This window comes from Aotus nancymaae, unplaced genomic scaffold (assembly GCF_030222135.1).
Source record: "Aotus nancymaae isolate 86718 unplaced genomic scaffold, 86718_ANA_hifiasm-v0.15.2.pri h1tg000089l, whole genome shotgun sequence".
Classification (NCBI taxonomy): Eukaryota; Metazoa; Chordata; class Mammalia; order Primates; family Aotidae; genus Aotus; species Aotus nancymaae.
Genome location: NW_026988504.1, coordinates 27,077,921 through 27,099,598, shown reverse-complemented (window position 1 = coordinate 27,099,598; position 21,678 = coordinate 27,077,921). Strand labels below are relative to the sequence as shown.

Here is a 21,678-nt window from a genome sequence, read left to right as displayed (position 1 = left end):
ACTGTCTTCAAGCCTAGTGTTTTTACTGTAACAGTTTATCACACATATACCTTCCAAATGAGACAATTTTTCCCAAAATCAAAGCGAAAAAGTTATATTCATAACATTATACTCAATTTTATCAAGCCTTCTCTGATTCAATGATTACCTTCTATTTATTTTGTTCCACAAATAATTCTTTTTTTTTTTTTTTTGATACAATCTCGCTCTGTCACCTAGGCTGGAGTGCAGTGATATGATCTCAGCTCACTGCAACCTCCACCTCCCAGGCTCAAGCCATCTCGTGCCTCAGCCTTCCAAGTAGCTGGGATTACAGGCATGAGCCACCACACCCAGATAATTTTTGTATTTTTTGAAGAGATAGGATTTCGCCATGCTGGCTAGGCTGGTCTCAAACTCCTGACATCAAGTGATCTGCCCACTTCAACCTCCCAAATTGTTGGGATTATAAACATGAGCCACCACCCCCAGCTATATGGAATTCCTAAGCCTAGATCAGCAATTCCCAGACAGGGGTGATTTTGTGCCCCAGGAGACAAGACTGTAACAACTGAGGAGATATTACGGGCAACTAATGAAGAGACCAGGGATGCTATTTAACATTCAAGAATGCACCAGGTTGCTAGGTGAAGGCAGGCAAAAAAAAAAAAGAATGCACCAGGCCACCCTGGAGCAAAGAATTTTCCAATCCAAATTGTCATCAGTACCAAGTTTGAGAGACCCTGGAATATCTTTCTGCAGGGAATCTGAGGCAAAATAAGAAAAAAAATAAAAATTTAAAATTTTTTAATTTAAAAATTTTTGAGACTCAGTCTCAAAAAAATAACATAATAAAATAAATAATTAACCAAGCGCGATGGCAGGTAACTATAATCCCAACTACTTGGGAAGCTGAGGCAGGAGAATCACTTGAACCTGGGAGGCAGAAGTTGCAGTGAGCAGAGACCGTACCATTATACTCCAGCCTGGGTTAACAAGAGCAAAACTCGATTGCAAAAAAGAAAAAAAAAGGCCCAGCATGGTGACTGACACCTGTACTCGCAACACTTTGGGAGACCTGAGGTCAGGAGTTTCAGATCAGCCTGCCCAACATGGTGAAACCTCATCTCTATTTTTCTTTTTTTTTTTTTTCCCCAAGACAGTCTCCCTCTGTCGCCCAGGCTGAAGTGCAGTGGCCTGATCTCGGCTCGCTTCAACCTCTGTCTCCTGGGTTCAAGCAATTCTCTGCCTCAGCCTCCCAAGTAGCTGGGATTTCAGATGCCTGCCACCATACCCAGTTAATTTTTGTATTTTTAGTAGATACAGTGTTTCATCATCTTGGCCAGGCTGCTCTTAAACGCCTGACCTCGTGATCCACCCACCTCAGCCTCCCGAAGTGCTGGGACTACAGGCGTGAGCCACCGCACCCAGCCACCTCTTCGTCTCTACTAAAAATACAAACTTAGCCAGGCATGGTGGCACATGCCTGCAGTCCCAGCTACTCGGGAGGCTGAGGCAGGAAAATCACTTGAACTCCAGGAGGCAGAGTTTGCAGTGAGCCAAGATTATACCACTGCACTCCAGCCTGGACGACAGAGCAATACTCCATCTCAAATTAAAAAAAAAAAAAAGATGCCGGGCAGGGTGGCTCACGCCTGTAATCGCAGCACTTTGGGAGGCCGAGGGGGTGGCTCACGAGGTCAAGAGATTGAGACCATCGTGGCTAACAAGGTGAAACCCTGTCTCTACTAAAAATACAAAAATCAGCTGGGCGTGGTGGTGCACGCTTCTTAGTCCCAGCTACTTGGAAGGCTGAGGTAGGAGAATCACTTAAACCCAGGAGGTGGAGGTTGCAGTGAACTGAGATCATGCCACCGTATTCCAGCCTGGTGACAGAAAAAGACTTCGTCTCAAAAAAAAAAAAAAGAAAAAGAAGCCCTGGGATAGAGTAGGGTGAAATCCATGCTAGGTCAATTCAGAATGTGATTAAGTACAGACTCTGAAAAATCTTTGCCCAAGAAAATAAACTTGTTCCCGAGAAGAATAACTTCTGACCAGTCTCAAAACCTAGCTGTGAGGCCAGGTACGGTGGCTCACGCCTTGTAATACCAGCATTTTGGGAGGCCAAGGCAGGTGGATCACAAGGTCAGGTTCGAGACCAGTTTGGCCAACATACTGAAACCCCATCTCTACTAAAAACACAAAAAATTAGCTGGGTGTGGTGGCGCATGCCTGTAATCCCAGCTACTCGGGAGGCTGAGGCAGGACAATCATGTGAACCTGGGAGATGGAGCTTGCAGTAAGCTGAGATCACGCCATTATAACTCTAGCCCAGGCGACAGTGTAGACTCCGTCACAAAAAGAAAAAAAACCTAGCTGTGAAGAACAGCACTGTCTGTCAGAATCAAGGAATATCAATGTTATTTGCTCACCTTAGCTGCTGTACAAGCTCTGGACAGCTCTGAAATCAAAAAAATTATATTAAAACTACTTTAGCACATTTCAAGACATCAAAAGCCTTTCTCTTTTTCTATAGCACATGCTTTACGATAAAATCATTAAAACTACAGATGGTCCTCATATTAAAATATTTTAAGCATGTTCTTCCTACTTAGTGAACCACAGGATTAGGGTGAGACATTTAAAGTCAAAGCATATGAAATAGTTTTTAAAGGAATCAACTTTCAGTAGCTTGCTTAAAACATTAGGAATTCTGTAATGCCATACATGGAATTTATATCAAATTGTCTGGCTACACACATTTTACATTCATCTCTATTACACAATTTTTCAGATTATCTGTCCTTGATTATAATTTCTTTGAAGGTAGGAACCCTGAGTCATCTTTTTCTGTATCCCCACCACCTATTGTTCAATTGCGGCTCATGTTTGTTGATATGAAATTAAAAGGGTTCCTGCCGGGCGCAGTGGCTCAGGCCTGTAATCCCAGCACTTCGGGAGGCTGAGGAGGGCAGATCACTTGAGGTCAGGAGTTTGAGCCCAGCCTGACCAACAGAGGGAAACCCCGTCTCTACTAAAAATATGAAAATTAGCCAGGCATGGTGGCACGCACCTGTAATCCCAGCTACTCGGGAGGCTGAGGCAGGAGAATAGCTTGAATCCGGGAGGCGAAGATTGCAGTAAGCCGAGATCATGCCACTGCAATCCAGCCTGGGTGACAGAACGAGACTGTGCCTCAAAGGAAAAAAAAAAAAAAGAAAGAAAGAAAAAGAAAAGGGTTCCTATGGTGTTTCCACTTGTCAAAGCCCTTGGATGATGTCAGAGATGGGATGCATGTTTTCTAAATTCCATTCTATAGCTGTTGATTTTGTAGCCCATCACATCATCTCTACAGTGGCTCATGAAAAAAACCTAAACCCAAGCTATATAAGCCCCAACAATTTTAAAATTAATGTCCCTAAGTAAACCCCACAGATTCCAGTGAAATATCAACAACACATACCACAGGATTCTCCCCATGGTGAGCCACTTTTACATCACAAAGCTGTCCTGCAGGATCTAACTGCACTTCCACATAGAACATATCTGACGTGATGTAACATTCAGTGCCACTGGCACTGAGATGAGAGCCCAGTCTAGCAGGAACAAATCAAAACAAAAATTAATAGAAGACACATAAATAAAGCCACCCAAAGTTAACACTAAGTTAAACATTTCTGCCTACAGAAAGACTACTTACCCATTCTGTCTTGCTATGGACTCCAAACGATCAGTCATTGCTGGTAAAGATGTTACTACGAAAGGATGAAAAAAGGAAGTCACAAAGAATGCTCCAAATAACTGAAATGATATTCTTCAAAGACAGAAAGATCCAACCTTCCAAAGCCATAAACATATTCAGTAGTTCAAATGTTTCTAATTTGTACAACGTTCATTGGTAAGGCTTAGCTATGGCCTATGCAGCACTAAAGGTCAAAAAAAACAGATCTATTTGAAAAATTACTTAATCTTTCTCCACTCCTGTTTCCTTATGTGGAAAAAGTTGCCTTTAACTTTACTCCTTATGTGGAAAAAGTTGCCTTTAACTTAAGACACATTTATCTGCTAATCACAGAACAAGGAAGATTAACATAAAAATGAACATAAAAACAAATATTCAACATTAACAACACATTAATCACAACAGTCAACAGGTTAAAACAATCCAAATGTCCACTAGCAGATGAATGTATAAACAAAATGTATATACATAGAGAAGAGTATTTTTCAACCTTAAAAAAAAAGAAATTCTTTTTTCCAGACAGACAGAATTAAGGCTGTTGAAAAAAAAGAAATTCTAACAAATGCTCCAACATGGATGAACCCTGAAGACATTATGTTAAGCAAAATAAGCCAGTCACAAAAGGGCAAATATTGTATGATTCCACTTATATCAGGTATACAGAGTAGTCAAATTCATAAAGACAGAAAGTAGAATGGTGGCTGCCAGGGACTAGGGGAAGACAGGAATGGAACATCACTTGTAGAATGTAAGCTTGGGAAGATAAATAGTTTTAGAGATGAACAGTGGTAATGATGATACAGTATGAATGTACTTAATGCTACTAAACTATACACTAAGAAACAGCGAAAATAGTAAATGTTATATACATTTTACCACAATTAAAAAAGAAAAAAACACCGGGTACGGTGGCTCACGCCTGTAATCCCAGCACTTTGGGAGGCCAAGGCAGGCAGATCACAAGGTCAGGAGTTCGAGACCAGCCTGACCAACATGGTGAAACCCCCTCTCTACTAAAAATACAAAAATTAGCTTGGCGGGGCCGGATGCAGTGGCTCACACCTGTAATCCCAGAACTTTGGGAGGCCAAGGCGGGTGGATCACGAGGTCAAGAGATCGAGACCAACCTGGTCAACATGGTGAAACCCCATCTCTACTAAAAATACAAAAAATTAGCTGGGCATGGTGGCGCATGCCTATAATCCCAGCTACTCAGGAAGCTGAGGCAGGAGAATTGCCTGAACCCAGGTGGCAGAGGTTGTGGTGAGCCGAGATCATGCCATTGCACTCCAGCCTGGGTAACAAGAGTGAAACTCTGTCTCAAAAAAAAAAAAAATTAGCTTGGGCATGGTGGTGTGCCCCTGTAATACCAGCTACTCGGGAGGCTGAGGCAGGAGAACAGCTTGAACCCAGGAGACGGTGATTGCAGTAAGCCAAGATGGCACCACTGCACTCTAGCCTGGGCGACAGAATGAGACCCCAATTCAGAAAAAAAAAAACAAAAAATACTCAGCTGAATTAGGGCCATTTGTAGTAGATCAAAGTAAAATCTGTTTTTACTATCATTATTCCCAAAAAATAGAATTAGTCGGCCAGGCGCAGTGGCTCATGCCTATAATCCCAGCACTTTGGGAAGCTTTGACAGGCGGATCACCTGAGGGCAGGAGTTGGAGACCATCCTGGCCAACCTGATGAAACCCAATCCCTACTAAAAATACAAAAAATTAGCCAGGCATGGTGGCACGCATCTGTAGTCCCAAGCTACTGGGGAGGCTGAGGCAGGAGGACTGCTCGAAGCTGGGAGGAGGTTGCAGTGAGCCAAGATCGCACCACTGCACTCCAGCTTGGGCAAGAGTGAGGCTCCATCTCAAAATAATAATAATAATAATAGAATTAGTCAATGTAAGCATGAATAATCAAGCTCACAACTTATATTTTACATTTGCTTTCCTGGAAATTCGCTCCATAAACATCGTGAAAATATTTTTACAATTAAAACGTCCATCTTCTGGCCAGGCGTGGTGGCTCATGCCTGTAATCTCAGCACATTGGGAGGCTGAGGCAGGCAGATCACGAAGTCAAGAGATCAAGACCATCCTGACTGACATGGTGAAACTCCGTCTCTACTAAAAATACAAAAAATTAGCTGGGCATGGTGGCACGCTCCTATAGTCCCAGCTACTCGGGAGGGTGAGGCAGGAGAATTGTTGGAACCCAGGAGGCGGAGGCAGAGATTGCAGTGAGCAGAGATTGCACCACTGCACTCCAGCCTGGGTGACAGAGCGAGATTGTGTCTCAGAAAAAAAAAATGTCCATCTTCTTATGGAGATTAATCAAAAAAGAACATGTGAAGGGCCAGCCGTGGTGGCTCACACCTATAATCCCAGCACTCTGGGAGGCTTAGGCAGGCGGATCACCTGAGATCAGGAGTTTGAGACCAGCCTGACCAACATGGTGAAACCCCATCTCTACTAAAAACACAAACAAAAAATTAGCTGGACGTAGTGGTGGGCACCTGTAATCACTCAGGAGGCTGAGGCAGGAGAGTCGCTTGAACTCAAGAGGAGGAGGTTGCAGTGAGCCGAGATCACATCATTGCACTCCAGCCTGGGCAACACACTGAGACTCCGTCTCAAAAAAAAAAAAATGTGAAGAGAAAAAAGAACTTTCCCCAGGTATCTTTATTACCCTTCATCATTTATCTTTTAAATCTCTTAGCCTCCAAAACAGGATAGAAAACAAATGTTTCAAGCTTTAGCAAAAAGGTCATTCCAACTCCATAAATGAAAGCAATAGCAATAACTAGTATATAAAGTTGACCTACCTCAATTTATATTTCTAGTCTAAGTATAAAACAGTCCTTCTTAAACTGGGGGTTTTGTGAATCAGTATATTTCAAGTGTTTACAAACCTTTGAGAGCCTTCTGCAATGTCTCCAAACAGCTGACCAAATGCTGATGCCCTCCAGAACTCATCACAACCCTCTTCTCCTGTGTCAAGTGGGAAAACATTTGAGGTGAAAATTAAGCAAGCCAACAGTGTTTTGGGTAAACATACACATTATCCTAGTAGTAATATTTTAGGATAGTCTATAAATGCTATATAGTGTACAGACTTTGTAGACTATCCACAGCAAGAAAAATTCATATATATGAGTGTAGAGAAAGGTATTCTTCAGCCAGGCACATGGCTCATGCCTGTAATTCTAGCACATTGGGAGGCCAGGGCTGGAGAATCACTTGAGCCCAGGAGTTTGAGACCGGCCAAGGCAAGAGAGAGAGATCCTGTCTCTATTTAATTAAAAACAAAAAAGAAAAAGAAAAACGTATTTCCAGATCTACAACAAGAAAACAAAATGTAACAGATGAGATCTGCCTCCTGTGGAAAGGACTACATTCTAAGATATAAACAGTGAGATGAGATGGCTCGGGAGATTTGGTAGTGTACAAATTTAACAAGGTAATTTGCATGTAATCTGAGAAATGCAACCAAATTTTAGGAAAACAAGATTGACTCTTAAGAAACAGAACATGTAGGCCAGGTGCAGTGGCTCAGGCCTGTAATACCAGCACTTTGGGAGGCCGAGGCAGGTGGATCACGAGGTCAAGAGATTGAGACCATCCTGGTCAACATGGTGAAAGCCCGTCTCTACTAAAAATACAAAAATTAGCTGGGCATAGTGGTGGGCGCCTATAGTCCCAGCTGCTCAGGAGGCTGAGGCAGGAGAATGCTTAAACCCAGAAGGCGGAGGCTGCAATGAGCCAAGATCGCGCCACTTCAATCCAGCCTGGCAACAGAGCAAGACTCCATCTCAAAAAAACAACAAAACACACACACACAGAATAAACAGAACATGTAGTCCAGAAAAGGGACGTCCAAAGAACAAAAAACCTAGCATAGTGTTCCTAACCCTATGCAGCGAAGAAGTTTCTCTTTAGAAAACATTCCAGTCCCTAAAAACATGAACGGTTTTATGGCATAAGAATAATTTTTCAGGCTTTTCCATGTTGCAAATAAATCTATCTCACTGCTCCAATTCTCCCTTACAAAACAAAGTAATTCGCCGGGCACAGTGGCTCACACCTGTAATCCCAACACTTTGGGAGGCCGAGGCGGGTGGATCATGAGGTCAAGAGATTGAGACCATCCTGGTCAACATGGTGAAACCCCGTCTCTACTAAAAATACAAAAAATTAGCTGGGCATAGTGGCGCGTGCCTGTAATCCTAGCTACTCAAGAGGCTGAGGCAGGAGAATTGCCTGAACCCAGGAGGCGGAGGTTGTGTGAGCTGAGATCGCGCCATTGCACTCCAGCCTGGGTAACAAGAGTGAAACTCCGTCTCAAAAAAAAAAAAAACCAAAGTAATTTAGTAATAATCTGACATCTCTTGATCCTTCACAGGAGAAGAGGTGCTCTGGTCAATGAATACCAGTACTAGGGAAAACTGGAATACTAAAGTTTTTGTTATAAGTTAATAAATAGGCATTCTGGCCAGGCGTGGTGGCTCACACCTGTAATCCTAGCACTTTGGGAGGCCAAGGCAGGTGGATCATCTGAGGTCAGGAGTTCGAGACCAGCCTGACGAACATGTGAAACTCATGTCTACTAAAAATACAAAATTAGCCGGGTATGGTGGTGCACGCCTATAATCTCAGCTATAATCTCAGCTATTCTCTGAGGTAAGAGAATCGTTTGACCCTGGGAGGTGGAGGTTGCAGTGAGCTGAGATCGTGCCATTGAACTCCAGCCAGGGCAAAAAGAACAAAGCTCTGTCTAAATAAATAAATTAAACAAAGAAACAAACAAACAAACATTCTGACATATATGTTAATTTCCGAGATTTGGCTAATATGTCAGTTGTTGACAACTCTTTAAAATCTTGAGGTATTAATAAAATTAGGTTTCTGAATCTTTGAGAAGTAGACAAGGAAAGTCAAGGTGACCAAACCAAGACAGTGGCACCCCAAGAGAGGGCCTTAGTAGCCACCTGGAATCCCTCTATGTCACAGTCTCTCTAATGACAGTATCATTCACAGAACCTATTTCTTTTTTTTTTTTTTTTTTTGACACATAGTCTTGCTCTGTTGCCCAGGTATGAGCCACCGCGCCCAGCCACAGATCATATTTTAAAATAGAATTTGGTTGCCTTAAGGAACAAAAATGACAACCTGAGCCAGGCACCATGGCTCATTCTTGCAATCCCAGCACTTTGGGAGGCCAAAGCAGGCGGATCACCTGAGGTCAGGAGTTCAAGACAAGCCTGGCCAACATGGTGAAACCCCGTCTACAAGAAATACAAAAAATTAGCCAGGCATGGTGGTGGGCGCCTATGATCCCAGCTACTCTGGAGACTGAGGCAGGAGGATCGCTTGAACCTGGGAGGCGGAGGTTGCAATGAGACGAGATCCCAACATTACATTCCAGCCTGGACAACAAGAGTGAAACTCCATCTCAACCAACACCCACAACAAAAATACCTTTATTACATACAAACCTGAGCCAGAAGATACACAGGCATCTATAAAATTTACACTTAACAGAAATCTTTCAGCAACAGGATATTTTGACATCCATTACCACGTTTGATCTTTACAACAAAATTATGTGGAAAAGCAAGCTGGTATTATGTGCCTCTGTTTCCCAGATGAGAAAACTAAGACCTAAGATGAATACATAATTTGTCCAAAGTCACACAGTAAGTACTAGAGTAAAGCCTAAAATATAGACTTTTGACAGCAAATTCAGTTCTGCTTGTTCTATACTGATTGATCATTTAAACACTAACAAAACTACCAAACTGAACTTACTCTGGACCCAAAGTAAAAAACAATTTTTTTCTTCAGATGGAGTCTCGCTCTTTCACCCAGGCTGGATTGCAGTGGTATGATCTTGGCTTACTGCAACCTCCGCCTCCCGGGTTCAAGTGATTCTCCTCCCTCAGCCTCCAGAGTAGCTGGAATTACAGGCACACCCCATCACACCCAGCTAATTTTGGCATTTTTAGCAGATACAAGGTTTCCCTACGTTGGCCACACTGGTCTTGAACTCCTGGCCTCAAGCAATCTGCCCACCTCAGGCTCCCAGAGTGCTGTGATTACAGGCATGAGCCACCACACACAGCCTCAAGTAAAATTTTATGAAGAGGGGAAGGTACTTTCAAAGAAGTGTAATATATACAAGGAAAAGTATACAAACCACACATGAAGAGAACAAAAAGTGAACACACCCACATAACCACCGCCCAGGTCAAAAAATAGCAGTAAAGTTTTCCTATATTAATTGACTACCACTGGAATCATACGGATGAATTTTTTTTTTTTTTTTGAGACAGAGTCTCCCTCTGTTGCCCAGGCTGGAGTGCAATGATGCCATCTCGGCTCACTGCAACCTCCACCTCCTGGGTTCAAGAGATTCTCCATCCTCAGTCTCCCGAGTAGCTGGGATTACAGGCGCACGTCACCACATCCAGCTAATTTTTGTAATTTTAGTAGAGACAGGGTTTCACTTGTTGGTCAGGCTAGTCTGGAACTCCTGACCTCATCCACCCACCTTGGCCTCCCAAAGTGCTCGGATTACAGGCATGAGCCACCACACCTGGCTTTTTTTTGAGATGGAGTTTCGTGCCTGTTGCCGAGGCCTGGATGCAATGACATGATCTCGGATCACCACAACCTCCGCCTCCTGGGTTCAAGCAATTCTCCTGCCTCAGCCTCCTAACTGGGATAACAGGTGCCTGCCACCCACCAGCACACCCGGCTTACTTTGTGTTTTTTAGTAGAGATGGGGTTTCTTCATGTTGGTCAGGCTGGTCTCAAACTCTTGACCTCAGGTGATCCGCCCACCTCAGCCTCCCAAAGTGCTGGGATAACAGGTATGAACCATCTCGCCTGGCCTTGGATGAACTTTTTTTTTAACACCCAGCTCTGAGACTAGCCATCACATATTCCCTAATTACCCATCTTCTACTTACCAGCTAAGGGATCCCTATACTGGTGAATGACTTAGGATGGAGAAGTAATACTGCAGAGAAAAAGGTTGACAGTGAACTGGTGAAAACCCAGAGTTCACCAATATTAAGAATCAATCAGCCATGCGCGGTGGCTCACACCTGTAATCCCAGCACTTTGGGAGGCTGAGGCAGGTGAATCACCTGAGGTCCAGAGTTCAACAACAGCCTGACCAACATGGAGAAACCCTGTCTCTACTAAAAGTACAAAATTAGCCGGGCATGGTGGCACGTGCCTGTGTTCCCAGCTACTTGGGAGGCTGAGGCAGGAGAATCGCTTGAACCCAGGAGGTGGAGGTTTTGGTGAGCCGAGATCACGCCACTGTACTCCAACCTGGGCAACAACAGTGAAACTCTGTCTCAAAAAAAAAAAAAATCAGCCAGACGCAGTGTCTCACATCTATAATCATAACACTTTGGGAAACCAGGATGGGTGGATCACTTGAGCCTATGAGTTTGCGACCAGCCTGGGCAACATGGTAAAAACCTATTTCTACAAAAAAACATAGAAAAACTAGTCAGGCAGCTGGGTGCAGTGGCTCATGCCTGTAATCTCAGCACTTTGGGAAGCTGAGGCGGGCAGATCACGAGGTTAGGAGATCAAGACCATCCTGGGTAACATGGTGAAGCCCTGTCTCTACTAAAATACAAAAAAATTAGCCGGGTGTGGTGATGCAAACCTGTAGTCCCAGCTACTCAAGAGGCCGAAGCAAGGGAATCACTTGAACCTGGGAGGCAGAGGTTGTAGAGAGCCGAGATTGAGCCACTGCACTCCAGTCTGGCGACAGAGTGAGACTCCATCTCAAAAAAAAAAAAAAAAAAAAAAAAAGCCTAGCCAAACATGGTGGCATGCACCTACTGTCCCAGAGACTAGGAAGCTGAGGTGGGAAAACCATGTGAGCCTGGGAAGTCGAGGCTGCAGTGAGCCATGATTGTGCCACTGCACTTGAGCCTGGGTGACAAAGTAAAACCCTGTCTTAAAAAAAAGAATGAATCAAAAACTTCACTAGTACAAGCTGAGCATATCTAATCTGAAAATCAAAAATCTGAAATGATCCACAGTCTGAAATTTTGAGCATTCACAATAATGCCACAAAAGATTTCACACCTAACCTCATACAATAGGTCAAGGTCAAAATGCAGTCAAAATTTGGTTTCACATACGAAACTATTAAATAGATTATTAAATATACTGTATAACATTACCTTCAGGCTATGTCTATAAGGTGTTTATGAAACAAATAAATTCTGTGTTTAGACATGGGTCCCATCCCCAAGATATCTCATTATATACCTGCAAATATCCCAAAATCTGAAACACTTCTGGTCCCAAGCATTTCAGATAAGGGATATTCAATCTATAGTATAGATACAATAGATTTCTAACACTGAGACCACCATGTATTCAGATTTTTATAATAAATAAAACTAAAGACAGTTTGAACACATCTACCTGGGGAGCTTAGCATATTAAGAATAATTATCTGGCCGAGCATGATGGCTCATGCCTGTATTCCCAGCACTTTGGGAGGCTGAGGCGGGTGGATCACGAGGTCAAGAGTTTGAGACCAGCCTGGCCAACATAGGGAAACTCCATCTCTACTAAAAATACAAAAATTAGCTGGGCTTGGTGGTGCGTGCCTATAATCCCAACTACTCGGGAGGCCAAGGCAGGAGAATAGCTTGAACCTGGGAGACGGAGGTTGCAGTGAGCCAAGATTGTGCCACTGCACTCTGGCCTGGTGACAGAACGAGACTGTGTCCCAAAAAAAAAAAAAAAGAATTGGCTGGGCGCGGTGGCTCACGCCTATAATCCCAGCACTTTGGGAGGCCGAGGCGGGTGGATCACGAGGTCAAGAGATCGGGACCATCCTGGTCAACAAAGTGAAACCCTGTCTCTACTAAAAATACAAAAATTAGCTGGGCGTGGTGGCATATGCCTGTAGTCCCAGCTACTTGGAAGGCTGAGGCAGGAGAATTGCCTGAACCCAGGAGGCGGAGGTTGCGGTGAGCCGAGATCGCACCATTGCACTCCAGACTGGGTAACAAGAGCGAAACTCCATCTCAAAAAAAAAAAAAAAAAAGAAAAAAAAAAAGAATTATCTAAGCAAAACACTTTACCCACTTTACCACAATCCTTACCATGACTTGACGCACAAGCTTAATGGTTTCACTCCAAGGCCTATTTTGGTTAAATTTTGCATGGAGCCGTTCCAAGAGAGAACTCATCTTACTCAGCTTTTCCGACTCTACGATTTAAATCAGAAAACATCATATTAGTAACTGTTCTGTAAAGACCATCCAGCTTTTCTTGCAAAATAAATTCCCACACTTCATCTCAGTTAAAACGTTTTCCAAATCATTTTACTTCAAAACATCCACAGAAGACTTTTTTTTTGGAGACAAAGTCTCACTCTGTCCAGGCTGGAGGAGTGCAGTGGCGTAATCACGGCTCACTACAACCTCTGCCTCCCAGGCCCAGGCAATTCTCCTGCCTCAGCCTCCCAAGTAGCTGGGACTACAGGCGCACACCACCATGCCCAACGAATTTTTGTATTTTAGTAGAGACAGGGTTTCACCATGTTGCTCAGGCTTATCTTAAACTCATGACCTCAGGTAATCCACCTGCCTCAGCCTCCCAAAGTGCTTGGATTACAGATGTGAGCCACCACGCCCAGCCAAAAGACCTTTTTTTTTTTTTTTTTTTTTTTTTTTAAGACTGAGTTTCGCTCTTGTTACCCAGGCTGGAGTGCAATGGCGCGATCTCGGCTCACCGCAACCTCCGCCTCCTGGGTTCAGGCAATTCTCCTGCCTCAGCCTCCTGAGTAGCTGGGATTACAGGCACGCGCTACCATGCCCAGCTAATTTTTTTTTTTTTTTTTAGTAGAGACGGGGTTTCATCATATCGACCAGGATGGTCTCAATCTCTTGACCTCATGATCCACCCGCCTCAGCCTCACAAAGTTCTGGGATTACAGGCGTGAGCCACCACGCCCAGCCCTAAAAGATATTTTTAATGGCAAGATGACACACAAATTATGGGTCCGATGTAAGGAACACCATACAGCTGGACTGTTCTCTTTTCTTTTCTTTTTTTTGCGGGGGAAGGGGACAAAGTTTTGCTCTTGTTGCCCAGGCTGGAGTGCAATGGCACATATCGGCTCTTGGGTTCAAGCGATTCTCCTACCTCTGCCTCCCGAGTAGCTGGGATTATAGGCATGTGCCACCAAGCCCAACTAATTTTGTATTTTTAATAGAGACAGGGTTTCTCCATGTTGGTCAGGATCTCAAACTCCTGACCTCAGGTGATCCACCCACCTCAGCCTCCCAAAATGCAGGGATTACAGGCGTGAGCCACCGTGCCCAGCCAGCTGGACTGTTTTCTCTCCAGACTTTTTTTTTTGAGATGGAGTTTCACTCGTGCTGCCCAGGCTGGAGTGCAATGGTGCGATCTTGGCTTACTGAAACCTCCACCTCCCAGATTCAAGTGATTCTCCTGCCTCAGCCTCCTCAGTAGCTGGAATTGCAGGCATGCGCTACCACAGCCAGCTAATTTTGTATTTTTAGTAGAAATGGGGTTTCTCCATGTCAGTCAGGCTGGTCTCAAGCTCCGAACCTCAGGTGATCTGCCCACCTCCACCTCCCAAAGTGCTGGAATTACAGGGGTGAACCACCGTGCCCAGCCACTTTTCTTTTTTTTTCCTTTTAAGACAGTCTTACTCTGTTGTCCATGCTGGAATGAGTGGCATGATCTTGGCTCATTACACAGTCTGCCTCCCAGACTTGTGATCCTCCAGAGCAGCAGGGACTACAGAACTGAACCACCATGGGGTACAGTGACTCATGCCTGTAATCCCATCATTTTGGGTGGCCAAGGCAGGTGGATCACAAGGTCAAGAGATCAAGACCATCCTGGCCAACATGGTGAAATCCAATCTCTACTAAAAATACAAAAACTGGCTGGGCAGAGTTTGCAGTGAGCTGAGATCACACCACTGCACTCTAGCCTGGCAACAGAGTGAGACTCCATCTCAAAAAATAATAATAATACAAAAATTAGCTAGGCATGGTGGTGCATGCCTGTAGTCCCAGCTAGCTTATACAGTGAGCCTGGCGACAGAGCGAGACTCCGTCTCAAAAAAAAATAGTTTCCCTATTTTGCCCAGGTTGGTCTTAAACTCCTGGGCTCAAGTAATCTTCCTACACTGGCCTCCCAATGTGCTGTGATTAGAATCAAGGGCCACCATGCTCAGCCTCTAACCAAATGTTTAATGGAAACCAAAGAAAAAAAAAATCCCTAATCACGTTTAATTATTAAGCCTACAATTTAGTGACAAAGTCATTTCGAGATATGCATGAAATCTGCTGCACGATATGGGTAGTGCAAACATCAGAGCATGGCCTTACCATGGTTAGTTGGTTTTCAATGTGGTAATACTGACTTCCTTAATTTTGTATCACAATTTTAAGAGATCAATTTAAAAGTATGACCAAGAAAACAGGTCTGGCCAGGCAGAGTGGCTCATGCCTATATTCCCAGCACTTTAGGAGGGAAAGGCAAGTGCATCACTTGAGGCTAGGAGTTTCAAACCAGCCTGCACAACATGGTGAAACCCCATCTCTACAAGAATTATAAAAAATAAGCAGTTCTCCTGCCTCAGCCTCCTGAGTAGCTGGGATTACAGGCACACGCCACCATGCCCGACTAATTTTTGTATTTTTAGTAGAGCCACCATGTTGATCAGGCTAAACTCCTGACCTTGTGATCCACTCACCTTGGCCTCCCAAAGTGCTAGGTTTATAGGCATGAGCCACCGCACCCAGCCTAATTTTTGTATTTTAGTAGAGACAGGGGTTTTTTTTTTGTTTTTTTTTTTTTTTTTTTTTTTTTGAGGCGGAGTTTCGCTCTTGATACCCAGGCTGGAGTGCAATGGCGCGATCTCGGCTCACCGCAACCTCCGCCTCCTGGGTTCAGGCAATTCTCCTGCCTCAGCCTCCTGAGTAGCTGGGATTACAGGCACGTGCCACCATGCCCAGCTAATTTTTTGTATTAGTAGAGACGGGGTTTCACCATGTTGACCAGGATGGTCTCGATCTCTTGACCTCGTGATCCACCCGCCTCGGCCTCCCAAAGTGCTGGGATTACAGGCTTGAGCCACCGCGCCCGGCCGAGACAGGGTTTTATCATGTTGGTCAGGCTGCTTTTGAACTCCTGACCTCAGGTAATCCACCCACCTCCACCTCCCAAGGTGCTGGGATTACAGGTGTGAGCCACTGCTCGGGCAGAGGTTGCAGTGAGCCAAGATCGCACCACTCCACTCCAGCCTGGGTGACAGAAAAAAAAAAAAAAAAGCTGGCATGTGGGCATGCACCTGTAGTCCCAGCTACTCAGGAGATTGAGGTGGGAAGATGACCTGAGCACAGGAGGTCGAGGCTTCAGTGAGTTATGATCGAGCCACTGCACTCTAGCCGGAATGACACAGCAAGACCCTGTCTCAAAAAAAAAAAAAAAAGAAAAAGAAAACAGGTTCTAATCACCATTCATATTTTTCCTACTTAAATTCAAACTAAAATTTTATGAACAAGGAAGAAACAGGTCAATAACCAAAGTATGCATTTCCAAGAAAGACAGAAAAGACTGGCTTCTGAACTAAGCATGTGATTGAACCTCCTAAGCTCCAGTATGAGCAAGGACCTGTGCTACAGACCAATGGAGATGAAAAACACAATATGCCTAAGATGACATCCGTGAGATGTGAGTGAGTTAATGTGGAAATAACCATCATACAACACAAACTGAGAAATGCTCTTAAAAGTAGAGACATACTACTACTGAAAAGTTCAAAGGAAGATAAGTTCAATATTAGTTGTGGGGAGATCACAGCAAAAGTGACAGGTGATGTTGGTACTGAAAGCTGACGAGGCCAGCACGGTGGCTCGAACCTGAAATCTCAGCAATTTGGGAGGCCAAGGTGAGTGAATCACTTGAGCTCAGTAGTTAGAGACTGAGACTAGCCTGGACAACATGGTGAAATTCCATCTCTACCAAAAATACAAGAAACTAGCTGGGCGTACTGGCTCACTTCCCAGCATGCCCAGGTAATTTCTTGGTCCCAGTCACTCAGGAGACTGAGGTGGAAGGATCACTTGAGCCCAGGTGGCAAAGCAGAGGTTGCAGTGAACCTCTGCACGTTCTACACTCCAGATCACGTCACTACACAGTGAACCTCTGCACGTTCTACACTCCAGATCACGTCACTACACTCCAGCCTGGGTGACAGACGGAGACCCTGTCTCAAAAAAATAAAAAAGAAGAAAGCTTACAAGGCAGGGCACAATGGCTCACACCTATAATCCCAGCACTTTGGGAGGCCAAGGCAGGGGGATCATTTGAGGTCAGGAATTCCAGACCAGCTTGGCCAATATGGTAAGACACCATCTCTACTAAAAATACAAAATATTAGCCAGGCATGGTGGTGGGTGCCTGTCATCCCAGCTACTTGGGAGGCTGAGGCAAGAGAATCGCTTGAACCCAGGAGGTGGAGATTGCAGTAAGCGGAGGAGATAGTGGCACTGCACCCCAGCATGAGTGACAAAAAAAAAAAAAAAGACTCCAAAAAAAAAAAAGGTGAATAGAAGATCAGTCAATCAGAGTCAAGGCAGTGAGGATGAGATCTTCTAAATCAAGATTCAAAATCCTGGTTGGGCGCAGTGGCTCCGCCTATAATCCCAGCACTTTGGGAGGCTGAGGCTGGTGGATCACAAGGTCAGGAGTTCAAGACCAGCCCGGCCAAAATAGTGAAACACTATCTCTACTAAAAATACAAAAAAATTAGCCAGGCATGGTGGCACATGACTGTAATCCCAGCTACTCGGGAGGCTGAGGCAGGAGAACTACTTGAACCCGGGAGTAAGAGGTTTCAGTGAGCCAAGACTGCACCACTGCACACCAACCTAGGCAATAGAGCGAGACAACATCTCAAAAAAAAAAAAAAAGATTCAAAATCCTTCCTACAATGCCCTCGTCTTCTGGAAAACTACTTTAGGGACTGTTTTAGCCAGTTTATAGTTCTGGATACATTTCTGCCAATTTCCATTTTTATTTTAAGACAAACATTTTTTTTTAATGAGACAGTGTTTCTTGTCCAGGTTGGAGTGCAATGGCATGATCTTGGCTCAAGGCAACCTCCACCTCTCAGGTTCAAGTGAATCTCCTGCCTCAGCCTCCAGAGTAGCTGGGATTACAGGCGTGCACCTCACCACACCCAGCTAATTTTGTATTTTCAGTAAACACGAGATTTCACCATGTTGGTCAGGCTGGTCTCCAACTCCTGAACTCAGGTGATCCACCTACCTCAGCCTCCCAGTTTTGGGATTACAGGTGTGAGCCACCATGCCTGGCCTCAAACACTATTAAAAGTGCTGGGGAGGGCTGGGTGTGGTGGCTCACACCTGTAATCACAGCACTTTGGGAGGCTAAGGCGGGTGGATCACCTTAGGTCAGGAGTTCCAGACCAGCCTGGCCAACATGGTGAAACCCCATCTCTACTAACAATATAAAAATTAGCTGGGCGTGGTGGTGGGCGCCTGTAAACCCAGCTACTCAGGAGGCTGAGGCAGGAGAATCGCTTGAATCCGGAGGCAGAGTTTGCAGTGAGCCAAGATCACACCACTGCACTCCAGCCTGGGTGACAGAGTGAGACTCCATCTCAATTAAAAAAAAAAAAAGTGCTGGGGAAGCCAGACACTGTGGCTCACACCTGTAATCCTAGCTAGCACTTTGGGAGGCCAATGTGGGAGAATACTTGAGCTGGGGAGTTCAACTACTGCTGGGGCAACATAATAAGATCTCACCACTTTAAAAGAAAAAAAAATAGCCAGGCTCTGCTCAGTGGCTCATGCCTGTAATCCTAGCACTTTGGAAGCCTCTTCTCTACTAAAAATATAAAACTATCGGGTGTGGTGGTGCATGCCTCTAATCCCAGCTACTTGAGAGGCTAAGAAGAATCACCTGAAGCCCAGTGGCAGAGGTTGCAGGAAGTTGAGATCACACCATTGCACTCCAGCCTGGGCAACAAGAGTGAAACTCTGTCTCAAAAAAAAAAAAAAAAGGACAGTCTTACTCTGTAGCTAAGGCTTGAGTGCACTACTGGCATAATCACGGCCTATTGCAGCCTCGATCTCTCAAGCTCCAGGATCAAGTGATCCTCCCAGCTCAGCCTTCAGAATAGCTGGCACTATAGCTAATTTTCCTTTTTTTTTTTTTTTTTTTTTTGAGACAGAGTCTCACTCTGTCACCCAGGTTGGAGTGCAGTAACACAATCCTGGCTCACTGGAGCCTTGACCTACAGGATTCAGGTAATCCGCCTACCTCAGCCTCCCAAGTAGCTAGACTACTGGCTTGTGTCACCATGCCCAGCTAATTTTTGTATCTGTTGTAGAAACAGGCTTTTGCCACGTCGTCCAGGCTGGTCTCCAACTCACGGGCTCAAGTGACCCTCCCGCTTCGGCCTCCCAAAATGCTGGGATTACAGGCTTGAACCACTGCCTGGCCCCAATTTTTTATTTACTTATTTAATTTTATTTTTTTGAAATGAAGTTTCACTTTCATTGCCCAGACTGAAGTGCAGTGGCAAAATCTTGACTCACTGCAACCTCCATCTTCCGGGTTTGAGTCATTTTCCTGCCTCAGCCTCCCAAGTAGCTGAGATTACAGGCATGCCACCATGACCAGCTAATATTGTATTTTTAGTAGAGACAGCGTTTCACCATGTTGGCCAGGCTGGTCTTGAACTCCTGACCTCGGGTGATCTGCCTGCCTTGACCTCCCAAAGTGCTGGGATTACAGGCCCTCACGCCCAGCCAATTTTCTTTATGTTTTTGTAGAGAGAGGGTCTCACTATGTTGCCCAGGCTGGTTTCTAACTTCTGGGCTCAAGGGATCCTCCAGCCTCAGGCTCCTAAAGCGCTGGGATTACAGATGTAAGTCACTGCACCAGGCCCCACCTCTCCTCCAAAACACACTTCTTGTTGTCCTTGAGAAACCTGCTGATAGGTATCTTTACTTCAATGCTCAAACATTTTTTGAGCGACTATTACGTCAACGCTCATTTTTTGAGCAATTATTACATGCCAGAAACTATACAAAAATTAATCAGACAAGGTCCCTAATCTGCAAAGCTCAGAGTAAACTGGATAAGATAAACAAACAATACAGCTCACTGTATCAAAGGAACTATGCCCAAAAAGCTAAGGAAGCATCTAAACTAGAGTGTGGAACTTTAAAGAATCTTAGTAAAGTTCCACAGAAAAGTTTGTCTTTCTGCAGTTCTTAGTTCGGTCAATAAAAGAATGGAAAAAAAAAAAAAAACAATGAAATTCAGCGCAGTTTAAAAACACACAATAATAGCACGGGATCTGAACACTTGACATTGTAGGGAACTGCTGGCTGCTAATAAATATAAGGACCTAATCATTTCATTTATGCCAAAATATCCTCCAGTACGTTTACACACAGCCCTATATTTATTCAGACGTCTCTTCTGGAACGAGATGTAAGCTGGTTTTGTATTCAGTAGCCCGGTCTCCCACCACTTTAAGCCAAAAGTGCCCTGAGGCCCAACCGACTGTCCCTAGTCGATCAGGAAATCTTCACAGAAGTTGAGAGTCCCCATCACCCCAAAGTCGGAGCTCTATATTCACCAAGGAAGGTATAGTGAGAATCTAAAACTCATAAACATTCCCTCTCCTGGACTCTGTGCCCATAAAGTGGCCCCTATCGGACATCGGCAGGAACCTCCTCCCACAAACTGGCTCCCCAAATTGTGTCCCGCCCCCTCCTTTCCCCCTCAGTCACTTACCCTCGGTTTCCCCCTGAGCTTTCATCCTGAAGGCGGGGAGAGCCTGGATCTGCCACAAAAGGATAAGCCCTTCCCCACCACTAACGGGGAAAACAAGTTGGCCCGGGATCCCGAGACGCAGGACACCAGCAGTCCCTACTCTTCCCGGGAAAGATCAGTCTGAAGTCCCCGGCGGCAAGAAGAGAAGGGTGCTCGAGGCCGCCGCCATCTTACCCAACGGAACTTCCCAAAATTCGCGAGATAAACCGTGGTCCTGCCAGAGAGAGGAAGAAGACAGGGCATCGAAATCTCGCGAATGTCAATGCGTGGGCCTCGCGAGATTTCCTTCAAGCTAGACTTCTCTTTGCTCTGGGCTGTCTCAGGCCTGACGCGCTGCTGGTTGTTAAAACTGAGGGCGGGTAGCTTACAGCTCCCCTGCGGAAACCAGCATTTTTTTTTTTTTTTTTAATTTTAGCAGTTAACTCGCAAATTAAAATCTCCAGGTCTCTCTACTGAAAGACTATCTTTTCAAAGGCTATTGGTATAATGAATGTATATTTTCCGTGAGATACTAGATGCAATAATCATGTCCTAAGAAAGATAGTGGCACATTGTAACATGACATTCAAAGACAGCCTAGCACAATTAATTCCCCTTTTCTTTCTTTCTTCTTCTTTTTTTTTTTTTTTTTTTGAGACGGAGTCTCGTTCTGTGGCTAGGATGGAGTCCAGTGGCGTGATCTCAGCTCACTGCAATCTCCATCTCCCTCTGCCTCCTGGGTTCAAGCGATTATCCTCCCTCAGCCTCTCGAGTAGCTAGGATTATAGGCGTGCGCCACCACACCAAGCTAATTTTTGTATTTTTAGTGGAGACGGAGTTTCCCTATATTGGCCTCAATCTCCTGACCTCATGATCTGCCCGCCTCGGCCTCCCAAAGTGCTGGAATTACAGGCGTGAGCCACTGTGCCGGCCTCTTTTCTCATTTTTTTAGTTTCAAAACTTTCTTTTTCTTTCTTTCTTTTTCTTTCTTTTCTTCTTTCTTTCTTTCTTCCTTCCTTCCTTTCTTTCTTTCTTTTTCGAGATGGAGTGTCGCTCTGTCACCCAGGCTGGAGT

The 21,678-nt window shown here is 44.7% G+C and overlaps 1 protein-coding gene across 2 annotated transcripts in view; it reads right to left on the bottom strand.

The window, feature by feature from the left end:
- Nucleotides 1-20,814, bottom strand: part of MED1 (mediator complex subunit 1) — a 49,298-nt gene extending 28,484 nt beyond the window's left edge. The window contains exons 1-6 of one of the 2 annotated variants that reach the window (XM_064369470.1): nucleotides 20,587-20,814; nucleotides 12,870-12,976; nucleotides 6,633-6,711; nucleotides 3,680-3,734; nucleotides 3,443-3,575; nucleotides 2,412-2,440 (exon numbers count right to left, since the gene is read on the bottom strand). In XM_064369470.1, coding sequence (XP_064225540.1) covers nucleotides 2,412-2,440; nucleotides 3,443-3,575; nucleotides 3,680-3,734; nucleotides 6,633-6,711; nucleotides 12,870-12,976; nucleotides 20,587-20,611 — 428 coding nt within the window. In that variant the 5' untranslated portion in view covers nucleotides 20,612-20,814. Of the gene's footprint in view, nucleotides 1-2,411; nucleotides 2,441-3,442; nucleotides 3,576-3,679; nucleotides 3,735-6,632; nucleotides 6,712-12,869; nucleotides 12,977-20,586 lie in introns of those variants that run through there. The other variant, XM_012451940.3, reaches the window with a different exon arrangement.
- Nucleotides 20,815-21,678: the final 864 nt, after the last annotated feature.